Source organism: Dermochelys coriacea, chromosome 8, assembly GCF_009764565.3.
Source record: "Dermochelys coriacea isolate rDerCor1 chromosome 8, rDerCor1.pri.v4, whole genome shotgun sequence".
In the NCBI taxonomy this organism is placed as follows: Eukaryota; Metazoa; Chordata; order Testudines; family Dermochelyidae; genus Dermochelys; species Dermochelys coriacea.
In genome coordinates this window covers 56,643,543-56,661,469 of record NC_050075.1, presented here as the reverse complement: position 1 = coordinate 56,661,469, position 17,927 = coordinate 56,643,543, and the positions used below count along the sequence as shown (strand labels likewise).

General features: G+C 41.7%; 1 protein-coding gene across 1 annotated transcript in view; it reads right to left on the bottom strand.

The window, feature by feature from the left end:
• HMCN1 (hemicentin 1) overlaps positions 1 to 17,927 on the bottom strand; it is a 340,371-nt gene that overhangs the window by 126,769 nt on the left and 195,675 nt on the right. The window contains 10 exon segments of the mRNA XM_038414308.2: positions 1,061 to 1,237; positions 5,050 to 5,151; positions 6,696 to 6,819; positions 7,715 to 7,869; positions 8,120 to 8,289; positions 8,937 to 9,045; positions 10,095 to 10,376; positions 15,288 to 15,566; positions 16,186 to 16,340; positions 17,508 to 17,634. Coding sequence (XP_038270236.1) covers positions 1,061 to 1,237; positions 5,050 to 5,151; positions 6,696 to 6,819; positions 7,715 to 7,869; positions 8,120 to 8,289; positions 8,937 to 9,045; positions 10,095 to 10,376; positions 15,288 to 15,566; positions 16,186 to 16,340; positions 17,508 to 17,634 — 1,680 coding nt within the window.

The window sequence follows — 17,927 nt, the reverse complement described above, 5'->3', positions numbered from 1 at the left end:
TTACTGCACTGAAACTCCAGCCTCCATAAAAGAAGCCCACGTGTTTAAGAGTTATTTTTTAATTTTTAGCTTTGAACAGAAATAATGACCTTGGCACCAAACATTTCCTGGGGATTAATGACTGGGTGGGGTTAATTGCTTTTGGCTGTGTTTTGGGCCATCAAATTCTCTCAGATGTCATTAATCCCAAGGAAGGGCACTGCCCAAGGTCATTATTGGTTAATTAACATTAAAAGGAATTACATACTGTTTGTGCATCTCAGTGGAAGAATATAACCCTGATATCACTGTGCCAAATTCTGCAGATTAGAGTGGAAGGCTCCCACTGAAATATGTTGTGTGTGCGCAAATTCTGAAGGCAAATTTGGCTTAGGGACTGAGGGGTTTTGATCAGGTTTTTAGTGACTATAAACTAAAGACTCACAATTTCATTTTAATTTTATACAACCAAAAACAATTTTCTCTAAAACCTCTGAACTATGAATCAGCTTCTGTTTTCTTTCTATATATATTTACCTGTTGTAGAGTTCAAAATGATCAACAATGAACAATACCCCATACCTCTTCAAACTGCTGAAGCAGCAACATTTAAGTTTCTCTGACAGATCTGGCTAAACTGCTCTCTCCTATCAGAATTGACAAACATCTTCAACTGACAGGTTTCAGAGTAGCAGCCGTGTTAGTCTGTATTCGCAAAAAGAAAAGGAGTACTTGTGGCACCTTAGAGACTAACAAATTTATTAGAGCATAAGCTTTCGTGAGCTACAGCTCACTTTATCGGATGCATCCGATGAAGTGAGCTGTAGCTCACGAAAGCTTATGCTCTAATAAATTTGTTAGTCTCTAAGGTGCCACAAGTACTCCTTATCTTCAACTGAGTTTTCCCATGTCAATGCTCTAAAGAGAGAAATGTGGCCGTGGTATTCTCCACAACTCCCCTCAGAAAATGATTAGTGATAGGAAGGAGTGTATTAAGTATGTGTAATAAAACTGGAAAAGAGCAGGCAAAATGCACATAGATTATTTTCCTCAATCTGTTTTTATGATATGCAACACTTACCATGAACCTGCAGGTTGTAAAAGAGCTCAGCTGTTCCTGCTGTATTGACAGCCACACATTTATAAATGCCAGTGTCAGAGATCTGGGCACTGTCAAGCTGAACGATTTGCCCCCTGTTTAAGAACATGACATTTGCAGCACTAGCAAGTGGATGACTGTCTTTGTACCATGTGATAGCTGCAATGTGAAATAAGAGAGATGGAAAAGTTACTGACTGTACCCTTATAGCTGGCAGTAACAAAGCTAGCTCTATGCAACAATAGAAAGAAACTTTCCAAATTATCATAAAACTTTCAGTCTTTGTTCAAACACTGGTTAAATTTTTCTAAACGCTAACTAAAAATAAATCAATATTCACTATATTTAAACTATATTTAAACTACAGTAATAATAAAGTTAGAACAAGAGTAGTGATAACTACTAACTTTTTTGTAAGGTACTGCATACACCTATGACATTCAGTAACAACAACAACAACTATAACTTTATATGTATACAGATATGTCTGTCCCAAAGCAATTTATCAACCTAATAAACCATTCTATAAGCATGTATACAGAGGCCACTACTAAACTGAAATACACCTGTTTAAAAATACACTGCAACATGACAACATTTCAAGGCAGAAAATGCAAAATACTGCATTAAACTGAAACTTGTGTAGATGCTTGCAGAGGCAGAATACAGTAAGCCTAACAGGAATTTGACTAGGGTGGTGGAATTAGAGTGTTTGGGGATTATAATAGACCATAACTGTTGAGAACCTTTACTTTGCATCTCAGTCACAAGATGGCCCTTCCATCAGCTCAGTTCTCACTAACACCTTGCTGGGACACTGGGTCCATGCTTATACTTCTTATAACACCTATGTTTTCTATGGAGGTCTACTATCCAAGAAATACATTGGCTTGACTCTGATTAACTTGTGAGAACTGCGTGCTAATCACAACACAAGGGAGTGTGACGGCAGGCAACACCCTATTTTTTTCAGTCACATAAAACAAGAAGATCTGTTGTTGTTGCTTTTCAAGGCCATATCCTGCCATCATTTAGCACAAAGAATTCTCATGGAACTGAACAGGAGTTTGGGATTCAGAATTATGGTGAGATATGGTAAAGTAGCATTCTAGCACAACAGTGTAGCAATTAAACATTATTTGTATTTTAAGGACCTTTGATGCTCCTTCACAGTGTTATACAGAGTTGAAAACCCAGCACAGTAATTGGGCTAAATGCTCTGCCTTCCAGGAAGAAGGGAGTGAGATTTTCCTTGGTGCTTCTATTCCCTAATCTAAATAGTGATATACTCAATTGTTCATTGGTTTTTTTTTTTTGAGGGGGTAAGGGTTGTTTTTGTTTTAGGTTGTGGGGGGGGGTTAAGTTGATCAAAGTGAAATTTTGCTCTGCACTGAAAATTATTCTTTCTAGACAGTTTGTAACACATGGCAGTATATCGTAAGTAGAAGAGCTGGTAGAATTCTATTAATATAACTTTTTTAAAAAATAATCGTCACTAGTTTTGAAGAAACAGTGCTGAGGAAAAATGAGTGCATGCCAAGTGGGCGTACAATGCTACCCTTTGGAACTATTGATATCTTACATCTAACTTTCTACAGGGTGTAAATGACTACACAAGGATGACAGGCACTGGAAAAATCAGATCCAAAAGGTACAAAAGTTCAGTTTGGATGCTCATTTGAACTTTAGTCAAATCTTTTTTTCTGGAAACTGGGCTATAAACTAAATAAAAATAAGCCCTCTTGCAGAATTTCAGTATTTCCTGAGTTTAACTGGGCAGAAAATGCTACAAGAACAACCTCTCTCACATTATTGTAGTTCTTTCACTTCCTGACACGAGCAGGAAGTTCTCAGAAATACAGATTACAGAAAGGAAAAAATGCACACTTCTCAAACCTTAAAAGAGGTTCAAAGTGGGAAAGGATCCAAACCAAAAACCTGGATCTGAAAACATTCAAACAATAGGGTGTTTGAAATCCAGCTTCTTGAGTTGTCTTTCAGGTTTGTTTCAGCTCAAGTTTTAGGTAAAGATTATTTTATCTGAAGGGATTCATCTGTTCTAATTATGAGCCAAATATTGAGGTCCTTACTCAGGCCAATTCCCATTGGAGTCAATGAGCATTTGACTAGGAAATATAATGAGGAAGGTTATTGACATGAACTGTGACTGTATAGATCATTGCTGCAACCAAGGTCCTATAGTTGCACCAAATCTTGTACAAAGGAGATCCAGTAAGGTATCTATGGAAAGGTTATGAAGAGCTGGTTATGATTATGCTGTCTATATGTATGTATCATTTTTGTAGTTGAAGTTATTAATATTGGCTATTTACTTAATGTGTTTTGATTCTAAGTAGCCTCAGTGAAGTATTTAGTCTGATTCTTGAGAAGGGACTATTCTCAGTAAGTGCCCAGTCAAGAAACACATAATTGACAATGGACTTTGGGAGACGCCAATCCACATCTGAGCTTTCCTGGGAACGTTCCAACGAACATGTAAACAATGGCGTCGGCCTACAACCAGAGTCATGCATGGACATGTGACTTGCCCATGTGATTCCAAGCTGCATCTTGCTGCTGTAATTTTCCACAGTAGGAACAAAGAGGTGTCCTTTCACCTGGAAGAGACTATAAAAGGCAGCTGCCTCATCTCCTTTTTGTCTTCAGTCCTGCTTCTGACTTCTAGAGGGACTTTGCTACAAACTGAAGCTCCGAACAAAGGACTGAATGACCCATCCCAGCTGTAGATGTACTCCAGATACTTGATTTGAACCTGCAGTTTATTCCATCATTGCTACATGCCTGAATCAAGAACCTTGCCATTACTGTAAGTAATTGATTCCATTTAACCAATTCTAGCTTTCATCTATATCTTTTTCCTTTTATGAATAAACCTTTAGATTTTAGATTCTAAAGGATTGGCAACAGCATGCTTTGTAGGTAAAATCTGACTTGTATATTGACCTGCATCTGAGGCTTGGTCCTTTGGGATCGGGAGAACCTTTTTCTTTTACTGGGGTATTGGTTTTCATAACCATTCGTCCCCATAACGAGTGGCACTGGTGGTGATCCTGGGAAACTGGAGTGTCTAAGGGAATTGCTTGCATCACTTCTTGATAGTCAGTGGGGTAAAACCAAAGTCTTCTCTGTTTGGCTGGTTTGGTTTGCCTGGTGTGCAAAGGAACCCCAGCCTTGGGCTGTAACTGCTCTGCTCTAAGCAATTTGTCCTCAATTGATACTCTCAGATGTGTCCCACCAAAGGCAGCATCGTTACAGAAGGATTTAGCACAATAAGAATAAATGTGAATTAAATTATGACTAGATATAAAAAGGCCAAATTTTCAAAGGCCAACATTGAAGGTGCAGTTCCAAAAACATATGCATAACCTACCACCACCTCAGCAGGCCAATCAGAAAACAAACATTGAGGTTTTCCATGTGCACAAGGGGCCAGATGCAAAGTCCATGGAAGAGTATGGAGAGACCCGGTAGAATACAGTGTGCTTTTGGATGGGGTCCTCGGTGTTGGCCCATTTTTGCAGGCATACTCATTACACTGGGTTGTGTAAATTTGACCCACACTATGCAGTATTAACCTGATAAGATTAGGTGAATGGATTTGTTTTTCTCTGTTTTTTCACAGAAGCATGTAGTGTACAATAACATCTGCTAACATTGTTATTGACTGTGGACATGGCCGGTGGTAGAGTTATGAGAGGACAATTTATCCACGTTTTTCATTCATTTGAATGGGAAACAGTGGTGATCACTGAATCACGACTACTTTAACTTTAAATTTCATCTACTGTACATCACTGAAATTTATTGGAGCTTCCCATTATATATTCACTGTACTATTGATTTCACTAGTTTAAATACTACAGATTTATGTTCACATTAAGAATCTCAATTATCATCAGGAGCCTTTAAAAATAGATAACCTGTTAACAGACTCGTTTTAACACACATACCTGGCAAAGGATTCCCAGATGCTTTGCACTCAAGGTGGATTGGGTTATTCACCACCACGGTTTCATTTAACATCTTTCCTGCATGCTCCACACTGGGTGGTTCTGAAAAAGGACAGAAAAGTTATGGTTTAATTCATTTAGCCACACAGTTGGCAGAACATCTGTGCACAAAGCACTTTGTATACTGAAATACCGTGCTTATTTACTGCTGAATGTCTGGGGAATATCCCACACCTCCTTTTTGTAGGCTCTCCCCAGATGAGCTCCCATCTGCAGTTGGACCATTCTCTAATTGTACAGGCTCTTCAGCATTAAAAGGAATAAAAACTTCTTTTTGCCAGTAAAGTAGGGGTATTTGACTCAAGATACACACAACTTAAGTGGGTAGGAAGGGGCCAGTTTTGAAAAGTCACTTTTCTAACATGTCAAGCTTTTTAATCATACTCGGTTTACACTTTAAAATGGCTACATTGAACCGAATGCTGCAGAGAGCTTTAATAAGGAAAGGCACTTTACTTTACCTAGCCCATATATGTTCTAGAAGGTGGCAGACTAGGGTGACTATATAGCAAGTGTGAAAAATTGGGATGGGGGTGGGGGGTAATAGGAGCCTATATAAGAAAAAGCCCCAAATATTGGGACTGTCCCTATAAAATTGGAACATCTGGTCACCCTCTGGCAGACACACAAGGCACTGACACACAGCACTGCTGACAGGAAGAGTAGAAGAAAAAGACAAACTAGTGTTAGTCAGTCTCAGGACAAAAGCAGCTGGATATATCAAATATGGCTTTAGGAATACAAGAGGAGCAAGGTTCCTCATTCCCATCCTGATGCAGGTAGGTGCTGCAATCTTCCATTTAATGCACATTGTTGTGTTAACTTGCATATTCACAAATTAAACAGATACAATAGAAATCACAGAAAAACCACCACATCCACCTCTTTGCCACAGAGGGGTTCCAATCCAACTCCCACTGAAGTCACTAGAAAGACACCACATGACTTCAAAGGAAGTTGGCTCTGGGCCTGGCCAGTAGTTTTAAAGCTCTGAGGTTCATATACTTAAAGCATGGTCAAACATTTATCAAACTTACATGCAAATAACTCCTGAACTTTCCTTACTCCCTTCTGTATTGGTTCATCTGGAAATTAAAAATCCCCTCCAGAAGTTTGAAAGGATCCTAACATATGAGAAAAAATGTTTCTGCAGAAACTTGCAAAGAATACTTGTTCTCACAAGATTTGGGTCCGATCAGTAATGCCGATACTGGCTCAGGAACACCTAGTTTACCTCCTAATGTCTTGGAAGCTTCTCTCAACTCAGCTGTAGTGTGTAAAAGAGGATGACTCTCTGAGTTTACTGGAGAGAGATGCTCATTCCTGTGATATTTGGTATCAGCTGATGCAAATGCCTTGTTTCTCCCCTGAACTTCTTGGAGAGACAATAATGAGTTCAGACAAAAGCAGAGTGACCAGGAAAGGAGGAAAATGGAGAGACACATCTCTGCAGATAGTGCAAGTGTGGGAAGCTAACATAGCCTTCCTAAATGTGCTCAAAATAGAAGAAGTGAATGGACATGTTAGAAGCTAAAAAGTGGTAATTTTAAGGCAGTTTTTTTAATAACAGGCTGAAACATCATTACCATGCACGTGAAGCCGAATGTGCTGCTGGGCTTCTCCTGCAGCATTTGTTGCCACGCAGGTGTATCTACCAGCATCTTCCAGGAGGGCCTTGGCAATTTGCAGAATGCGGCCTGAAGACTCCAGCTGCCCCAAAACAGAAAGCAGAGAATAGTTTTGCATTATGACTCCAGACATAGCCACTGAGATGAATGATAAGGTACAAGTTTACACCATATACAACGTCTCATCTTCTTTTCAAACTGGGGCTTACATTCACACAGGAGGCCTAGTCTGGAAGGTTAGAGAGACTGTGAGCCACAGAGCTGTGATGGCTCATTAGCTGATACAGCAGTGAAGAGATCTGGATGGCAAAGGGACAGGCAAACACTGTGAAGCCATGGCTGCAGGCAGAGAAGGCTGCTACTGCATAGGACTGCTGGCAGGATGTCAGAAGCCATTCCAGTCTAGCATAGATCAAAGCAGCTTCAAGCCCCATTCCTGGAGAGCACTGTGGTGCCAAGGAATTACGAGGAGAGGCATGGATTTGCACGAGATCAAGCCTCTGGGAGAGCCACACAAACCTCTCCAACATGAAAGACTGTCTCCAAACACTCAGAATCCCACAGTCCAAGGAGAGTAGAAGATTTAGGTGCCAAATGCTTAGACAGAAATTTACATCATCCTGCTTCCCAGTCAGCAAATGGGTGGTGCTACTCCCAGTAGCTAACCCAGTTGGAAAGACCACCACCCCTGGAGAATTAGGCACAGCTGAGAGGTGTGGACATTGTATCTACAAACTAGACTTCCGGCAAACACAGCATATGGATTTCTAAAGGGATTCACGCAACAGAAAACTGTGAGTCAAATCCCAAATTCCTTATTCAGACAAAACTCCCATCGACTTCCAGGGTGGATCTTTAGCATTTTCATAGCATCACGTGAGAAATAAAAAATGAGAAGAAAACTAATGTGGGTGTGTGTTAGCACTTTTGTGTAACTATCTTTCAAATTTTGGATGCCACAAAAGCATTGTGCTTACTCGTATATTTCCTCTGGCTGTGTTTACTGGCTGGCCATTTTTTAACCACGTAATAGAAGGGCTTGGAATACCATTGGCTATGCATTGCAGTGTCATGGGTTTGTATACCACCACAGCTCTCTCAGAAGGACCAGTGGATTTGATTGTTGGAGGAACTGCAAGACACAACACAAACAAAGATAAATCACTACTTGAAAGTATTAATGTGCAACCTACAGAATCTCTCATATGCAAATAGCTCTGATTATTACAATTCTACTCACTGTTGTCTCCAATTTATCACCGCATTTCTACAAATTTTACAGTTCTGTATAAAACTACAATATTTTCTTGCTAATGAAGGTATGCAACATTGTTTTAACATAAAGTCAGTCTGCTGCTCTTTTCCTCCCTTGTGTAACATACCATGCACAGTAATATCCAATTTCCTTTCATGGTCTCCTGCCTTGTTTGTTGCCACACACTTATAGTGGCCTGTGTCCGACACTTGAGCACGGGAGATGAGAAGCTTGCGTCCGTTTAGTAAGATCTTATATCCATCTCCCTCTTCAACTGGCTGGCCATCTTTCAACCACCTAGCATGAAGAAAGCAAAATCTTAAGACGCTTATTTTTTTTAAGTGGGTGACAATCCAGAGACATGTTTCCATTAACTAGAAATGGGAAGTCAAAGTACAACTAGATCTGTTTTTCAAGGAAGCCTGGAGATATTACATAGATTTCTGCTTCTTTGGGGCTCCCAGAGATAGGTGAGGGCTTGAAGCGAGCTACCAGGAAATGTGGAAGCAGACACCAGAGAAGGGGAAAGGAAGGAGGCAGGCACTGGGGGAGGCTGCAGAAAGACGAGCTGCCACCAAAGAAGAGGGAAGGGGACTGAAGTGAAAGATTCGATGCAAGAGAGACCATAGTTACCAGAGGAGAGGGAAAGAAGACATCAGTAGGGGAAGGGTCATTAGTAGATTTCTGCCACTTCTTTTTAATCCAGAGTGGTCTCTGAAATATTTACTTTGGTATAAGCAACAAGGCTACTTTAAAAAAAAAAGAGGGGGGGCAAAATTGTGACCCCACTGAAGTAAGAGTTTTGCCATTGGCTTTAACAACGCCAGGATTTAACCCACTGTATTTTAGTCTATGATCAAATGGTCTGGTCAGTGCATAACGATTACTTCCAAGCCCATCTAAGCAAGTTGTGGAATTTATAACTGACATACCAACCCCCTTACATGATAGTCGGTGGAGGGGTTCCTGTTGCCGGACAATCCAGCTCCAGGGGGCTATGGAGGATCACAATATAGTTTGAAGGTTCCTCTCCCCCTTCCACAAGTGGTGGGACTGTAAAGTGATAAAAACACACCAGAAGAAACATTTAAACATCTGGAAAAGTGTAAAAAAGAACCACAAATTGTAAAATATATATCTTAGCACCCACCTCACATTTGGACCGGGTATTAAATTGGGTTCAATGTACAGAGTTGTACCCTTGCAATGAAGGGCACCAAACATATGGTGTCCTCTGTTCTATAATTTTTATTGCTCTTGTGTGGCACTTTATTTATCTAGGGCCAGATTCCCCCTACTTGCTCTATGCATGGAGAAAGGAAACTAAGAGCCTTCCCCACCCCCCTTTCACATGGCCCATCTGATCCTTTGGGGATCATGGCACTCCAAGGGAGTGGGAAGATGGGAAGGAGGCAGGGTCTTCTGTCCCCACCTCATTTACAGACCAGCAAAGCCATGCAGGGGACAGTATCCTGGGCATACTGCATCTGCAAGCCTATGGGCCCCCAGTGCTCCCCTGTGATTGTGCATCTCAATGCACATCTGTGCCTACAAGGCATAATCAAGCCCTTAAAGAATAGTAGTACCTACAATATAAGCAGCCTTACTATGCTGGAAGTTACTATTTCATGACTAGCATTTGCATGACTCATATATAGAGATGGGCCAACAAGGCAATGTTCAGATCTAGATTGGAGTGAAGGTTTCAATGGAAAGAGGAACATTTTTCAAAGGAAAGTTTAGGATTTGTATAATGTAGCCAAAAATTTACAGGCAGCCTAAAAATCGAAGAACCCCTTGATATTATTTTATTTATTTATTTTGCAGCTATGATTTTTCTACTGTCCCTGATCTTAAGGCACATTTGGAAAACGTTTGTGTGTCCTTCCAAGTGATGTTTACCATCTCCCTCATGAAAACTGTCCCAGAAGTAGTCTGAAAGCAGCCACTCACAAGCCTGTCAAACTTGGCAGAGTAAATGTGCAATGGCTGAGCTTAATAAAATGTGACACTGAACTGCAGTTTTGTGACACCAGCAAAAATAAATACAGGTTTAATTCTGTTGCAAATTCTGTAAATAAATTGTTCTGCTGATCACACACCTAAGATTTCAACATCATATTTGATTTCTTTTTCTCCTGCTATGCTGGTGGCCACACATATGTACTGGCCATGATCGGCCTCTACAGCATTCAGGATCTCCAGTTTCTTCCCACCAGATACAATGTGGAGGTTATCACTTGCTTTCACAGGCACTCCATCTTTTAACCAGGTAAGGAGAGGAGGGGGGTTGCCAGCAGCTTTACACTCCAATGTCAGTGAATTGCCAGCAACCACCTGCTTGTTCTGGATTGTGTCAGAGCCACCCTCAATAACTGGAGGAACTAGAGAAGGGGAAAAAATATATATTGCAAGTGATTAACTTTGCAGCCAGAAAATGTATTAACAGCAAATGGGTCAGTTCCTCCCAACCCTTTTGGCTCTACCTAATTTTATATTATGTATTATTTTATGCGAGAAATCTTTTGTCAGAATAGGCTAAGACAAAGTACTTATTAAAGAACAGTTAACTGATGCCAGCTCATGCCAAGGCCCCAGGCCTCACTGAATACTAACAAATACATAGCTGGCAACCAGTCTGGCATACCTGAGTGTTAGTATAGTTAAAATAGTTATTAGAGTTATAAGAATGTGTTTTGACTTTATGGAACGCTTGTAGGCTGCTGCATGTATGAACCCAACTTATAATATTTGTATCCAGTGTTATGAGGTAACGTCTAAATGTTTGCTCTGTAACTATAAAAATATTTGCTAAGGGTATGTCTACACTGGCAGAGTTCCATTACTGGCAGTTACATCACCACTCAGAGAGTACTGAAGGGAAACCACTGTTGTGTGTTCACACTGTCAGCTGTCCGTGCAATTGCATGTTCATACTTGTGGCACTTACAGCAGTATTTGGAGCGGTGCACTCTGAGCAGCTACCCCACAGAGCATCTCTTCCTCTTCTGCTGCTAAAAATTGTGGGAAGGCGGAAGGCATCACAGGGCATCCTAGGTCCTGTCCCAATTCTGGCACCAGACCACCTAGCCACTGAGTATATTAATCAGAAGAGGTATTTCTCTATGGTTCTCCAGGAGCCTGTGGATCACGATGGGCATTTCACGGACATTAACGCAGGCTGGTTTGGAAAGATGCATGACGCATGCATTTTTTGGAACACTGACCTATTCAGGAAGCTTTAGGAGACTTTCTTCCTGAAGCAGAGGATCATCGTAGTGGAAGTTGAAATGCCCACCGTAATCCTGGGAGACACTGCCTACCCATTAATGCCGTGGCTGGGGGAATCTTGACATGGGGAATCTTGACAGCAGCAAGGAGCGGTTCAACAACAGGCTGAGAAAATGCAGAATGACTGTTGAGTGTGCTTTTGGCTGTTTAAAAGCCCACTGTACCAGGCCGATGACAATATTCCTATGCTTTTAACCACGTGCTGTACACACCATAATATTTGTGAAGGGAAGGGTGAAAGCTTCACTCAGGGCTGGACCGCTGAGACTCAGTGCCTAGAAGCTGAACTTGAACAGTGACTGAACAGTGATGCAGTGTGAAGGTTTAAGAAAATTGCCTATTGCTTTGCAGGGTTCTGTTTGCTTTCAATTAATGGAATAAAGTTTGCTTTCAAACCAAAACAATTTTTCAAAAAAAAAAAAAACAAAAAAAAACCACCCAAGGAGAGAGACAAACAAAAAAAAAACACATCAGCACTACGGGGAATGGGGGAAGGGAGGGTCCCAGGAGGAGGTGGGGTCCTGGGATGGTTAAAGTTTTGTGTATGTCCAGGTATCATGTGCAACCTTGTCCTTTGGAGTCCAATGCAGCAGGTACTGTACTTCAGCAGGGCCAAACTGCAGAGGGAGGGTGTTGAGTGCAGTGGGTACTGGGAGTCCGAAGGGCTGGACTGTCATAGGGCAGGAGTGGAATGCAGCAGGTATAGACTGGAGCCAGAAGGTTGATAAGAGTGTGTTGGCAGTGTCTGGGGGGCACATGGGAAAGAGTTTTGTGACAGCGGCTGCAGGGGAGGGTGGGAATGGAGCTGCTTGGTTTGCAGAGCTAATATCGCCTGTAGCGTGTCCACTTGGCACTCCATAATGTTTAAGAGCCAGTCCATGGCTTCATTTTGGCATGCTGTGTTCTCCTTTTGGTCCTTCTTCTTGATGTCCCGCCACTCCTTCAATTCTTGTTTTTTGGCGGAGAAGTGCATCATGACATCATGCAGAAAATCCTTATTAGTTCTTTGTGGCCACTTTCTAATTCTGAGCAGCCGTTCAGCTGGCGATAACAAAGACGGGGGCTGGGCTCCCAAGGTCATATCTGTGAAGCCAAAATGCAACATTTTACAGAAGCAGTGTTGTTTGCAACACAGATCACTGATTCAGTGATTTAAAACACAGCCATTATTCAGATTCCTGTTGCTAACTGGTTGACCCCAGGCAAGCACACATGAGCCACAAGACCCTCAAAATGGTGAGTAACCGCAGGGGCAGGGGAAATCAGTGTTCCAGGACTGTACTGTACACTGGGCACGTGGCTGTTGGGGAGAACCAGCACTGTAGGGGGGTGCCTTATAATCATTCCTGTCCCTACATTTTCCACAAGCTATGTTCATTATGGAAGATATCTCACTGCTGAGGGTGAGCAGGAATCAAGGAAGGGTCTTCTCCAAGACTAGCTTCCACCCTGGTCCTTACGCGGCTCGCCTGTGTACAGTAACAGTCCTCCCCACGAGTGATGGCAGAGTGGCGTGGGAAAGTTACCATTAATGGGGCAAGAAACAAAGCAGCTCTGCCAAAGTACCTGTGGCAGCAGATTACCCAGTATCTCCATGAGAGTTTCATGGAGATCTCTGAAGCAAATTCCCATGAAGTGAGGGAGTCAATCAACACCCTGTTCCGCCACTCAGACTAGGCATGTGATAGTACGCGCATCATAAAGACACAAACCTGCTTTCTGCAACCCTCCTGCCCCCAACAACTCACTTCAAAGCTATTCCCAAAATCAAAGCCACTTACCAGGGGCCTCCTCTCCTGTTTGTGTTTTGCCAACATCAGACAGCTGTGACTGGCTAGCCTCCTCTGAGGTAGAAAAGAGCTCCTGGCTGCATGCATCTCTGATCTCCAAGTCATCCTCTGCCTCTGGGTCCCTCTCCCCCCTCCACATCATCGTCCAAGATTTCTCCTCCTAGCTCGGTCCACTCTCGACTGGCACGTGAGCCACCAAAGTATCCACAGTGACCTTCGCTGTGGAGGTGGGATCACCACCAAGTATTGTGTCCAGCTCTTTGCAAAACCAGCAGCTCGTGGGCGCAGCACCGGAGTGGCGGTTTGCCTCCTGCACCTTGTGGTAGGCATTCTGCAGATCCTTCACTTTGACCCTGCACTGCAGTGGTCCTGGTCATGGCCCTTTTCTATCATGCATTGTGAAATCTGTCCATAGGTATCATAATTCCTACAGCTGGAGCGCAGCTGGGACTGGACAGCCTCCTCTCTTCAAATGCTAATGAGGTCCAGCAGCTAGGCATTGCTCCAAGGGAGGGGATCACGTGGTGCATGGAGCAAACATGGTCACCAGGAAAGATGAGCTGAGACCACTGCATGCATCACTGAGCAAACAGGAAGGGGACTTTCAAAATTCCCAGGGAATTTAAGGGATGGGACTCACAGTTGGTCATCTGAGGCAGGGCAGTAGAGTTCAAACCGATGACCAGAGAGGTGAAAAAAGACAGGTGGGACACCTCCTGGAGGTCAACTGCAGTGCTGTAATCGACTGCAGTGTTTACACTGGCACTGCAGCGCTGTAGCCTCAGCGCAGAAAGCCGTATGCCTCTCGTTGGAGTGGTATTTTTTGTTTGTTTGTTTTTTTACAGAGTTGCAACTGCACAGTTTCTGCACCCTAAGTGGCTTGGCAGTGTGTACACCTCAGGAGTTACAGTGCAGAAAGCTGCTTTACTGCTCAGAAACTTGCCAGTGTAGACAAGACCTAAGACCATAAATCCCATGCAGACAGGAGAGAAGCATTATCAAGTGTGAAATACCAGTTAACACCTCTTGTAGCGATGTCGTCCCCAACAAAAGAAGGTCTACAGACATCAGATAAACCATTGTGGATGAAAAAATTGTTGGTTGCTTTTCCCACAACCCTGAAGAGGGTACATGCCCAACCCCTTGTCCCATTAAAGCTGGAATGTGGAGGGAAGGGAATAAAAATGTCTTTTAAGGAAAATTCATTATTACTATGCTGTCTGAACTCTGAGGGGCAAGGATGTCTAAGCATATGCAAGAAGTCCTCAGTTGTTTTGCCTGGGTTAGCCCTAAAGGATATACAGAGTTTGCTTACTATAGAAATTTCTATTACGTTTTGAAACCTGACTGTAACTCATCTGTTATGTGCTTTAACCTTGTAAATAACTCTCATTTCTTTTTCCTAGTTAATAACTCTTTAGTTAGTTTGTTACAGGATTGGCTACAAGCATGGTCTTCGGTTTGAGATCTGAGTACAGTTGACCTGGGGGTAAATGGCTGGTCCTTAGGACCTGGAAGTAACCTGAATATTATTATTATTTTTGTTGATACAGACTAACATGGCTACCACTCTGAAACCTGAATATTATTGTGATTTTTGGTGTAAAGCAACCATCTACCAGAAGGTCTAGTTTGCCTGGGTGGCAAGATAGACTGGAATGCCCAAGGCGACTGTCAGTGATTCACTGGTAAGACTATATAGTGTTTTAGGAGTCCACACTTGTTACTGGTGAAATTTAATTATAGAGAATAAACAAAGTTTGGGGGTTTTGCCCTGCTTCTAGACAGTCTGCCCGGAGGCTGGCATTCACAGTCATGAGCCACTCCAGACATGACGTTCAGGAACCTTAAGATGACAGAAGGGGGGAATAAGGTGGGGAGAGAATGAAGGGATTTGTGGGGGAAAAGTAATTTTAATATTTCCTATTTACAAAAGGTACCAACTTACAGCCCTCAGGACAGAAGCCTTCTTCATAGCTGCATAAATTATATTAGATATAACGCAGGCTGTGACAGTGCAAGCTTTCCCATGCTGCCTTGCTAATGTGTGCCAAACCTTAACTTCAGCAACCAACTCTGAGTCAGAGGATACTTCAGTCCTTCAGAAAGCACTACACAACCTATCTCTGAGAGCACAGCTAGAGTGTTGAATAAGCATGCTTTATAAGCCATAACAAACGGTGAACAAGCATGTTAAATAAACTTTCTCTTTACCATAGACATCCACTTGATATATTTTTTCAGCAGTGCCAGCAATGTTGGTCACCAGGCAGGTATACTTAGCAGAATCCGAGACTTGAGCCCGAGGAATCTGAAGGAACTGCCCCCTGTCCACATAAAGAGCTTGTGGACTAGAAATAATCAGGCGTCCATCTTTATACCATGTAATGGCAGGGGCTGGAATTCCCCTGGTTTCACATTCCAGCTTTATTAAGCTATTAAGCAGCGTGGATATCTCAGTAGTAACATTTCCTCCTTTAATCATAGGTGGGACTATTTAAAAAGACAAAACAACAGCATTAAAACCTTATTGCTAGAGTCTCCATTACAGCAAATTTGTACAGCCAATGGGAGCTGCTGGAAGCGGCGTGGACCAGTACACCGCTTCCAGCAGTTCCCATTGGCCTGGAGCAGCGAACCGCGGCCACTGGGAGCAGCGAACTGCAGCCACTGGGAGCCGCGATCAGCCAAACCTGCAGATGCGGCAGTAAAGAGACTGGCAGGGGCTTTCCCTGCACAAGTGGTGGAACAAGTTTGGGAACCACTGAACTAGATGATAACATTTCAGTTGATATTAATTTTTATAAAGAACTGAAAGACTACAGGTTTATGAAACTGCTCCAAAACATTTTCAATAGCTAGAAAAAAACAAGAAAATATACCTAAAACTGTCTTAGGCCCCATTCTGGCAAAAATTTATGCACATGCTTAACTTCACACATCTAGGGAGTTCCTGGAGGTCAGAGGGATGACAGATAAATGTAAAATTAAGCATATGCAGTTCTTTGCAAGATCAGGCCTTAATCTGCATATTGTTTCCCTGCAAAACAGAAAGCTATTTTATTGGACAAAACAGAAGAATGCCTAATCCTAGAAAATTCTTTTAATTTACCATGGATGATCAGCTTGACCTCCTTGACTTGTTTGCCAGCAGCATTGGTCACACTGCACTGATAGCGTCCTTTGTCGAGTCTTCGAGCATTCTTTATGCGCAGAACTTGTCCTTTGTCCAGAAGCTCAATATTAGGATCTCCCAAAAAAAGGGGCCTGGAGAGAAAAGTTTATTTCATTTCTTGGCACTGTACTCCCTATCCCCACAAGTATATGTTAAAATGGGTTTTTAAAAAACCCTTCTAATAGTAATAAACAATATTTGAATAAATATAAATAAAATAAATAAAATAATAACAATAAAATAAAAATAACTGCTAATAACTAATAAAATAAAAATAACTAATAATAAAAAAATAAATAGAATAAAAATAACTGCAATAAAATATTAATTCATATTTAGCACTAGAACAGAATTTTTCATGCAAAGAGCTAAAATTGCTATACAATGGTAGTTAATGATTATTATTATTATTCCCATTTTACAGAAGAAACCAAGGCACAAAATACTTAAGTTTTGACCAATGTCACACAGTATGTCAGTGGCAGAGCCAGACATAGACTAAGATCTCCTGATTCGCTCCTCTAATACTCCAGTCCCCTTCTCTAATTATTAGACCATAACGACTCCCTTAGTAATGACAAAATGTCTCTGTTTAAAAGATAAAAGCTCTGAAGTCTATACATCAAAGGATTACAAGCTGTTACATCAGGATAGCTGGTTTCACTGGCAAAGAACTACATTTTGACATGTTAATGCTATTTTTTCAGCCTATTTATAGTACCACTTTTGTTTTTCAGCTAATATTTGCACTGCCAAAATTCTTCTCCTAAATGGGCTTTCCTGAAAGAAGAGCTGCAGAACTGAGACATGCAGTCTAAAGTTATAAAATCTCAAATCTATATATACACAGCAATACAGGGCACTATCTGGAAAAACGTTTAACAATTTGCACATGGGTACTATCTACCACCACCAAAAAAATAGTCATTTTAGCAAACAAGTGACTGCACTTCGAACAACATTAAAATAATCTTGGTGGAATGACCTCAAAGAAGTGGTTTGTGTGCTGTCTGGTTTTACCCACCATAAATATATACTGCATGTGCCACACTACTTACAAATTGGCATTTCGCTATGAAACAGCAAGCTGATATACTTAACCACACAACATCAACATATAACAGTAGTATGAGTCTTAACTGATTACAATGGCATACCACTGACTGATTAGTCATAATCAGCAATTGATAGTAGATTGCACCTATCTCCTTTCTCCCCAATCACAACATCCTTGCCACAGACAAAGAGGAGGCACTTACTTGCCATCTTTGAACCACTGAATGACAGGAAAAGGAGAGCCTTTGACTTTACACTCCAGACTGGTCTCTTGGTTGAGGGTGACTGAAACTTCTGCTGGTGTGTCAGCACCTTTTATGTTTGGTGGAACTTGGAAAAAGAAATGTTACAGTGAGAACGAAACATGGCTAACATGGTGAATAAATGTGGAAGACTTGCTGACAATGGCACTAACTGAACAGATTAGATCATGGAGGCCATGAGCTGAGGATGACCATGTAATCAGTATATGTAGCAAAGTTCAACCTTAATTGTGAAGTGAATGCTGCAGCTGCTGTTCTATAACACCTTTCTATTGTGCCTATGATCCTTCACGTAGAAAGCAATTCTGTACAAGTGCTGAAGAACTGACTATATAGCACAAGAAAAATCTTTCTAGCCTG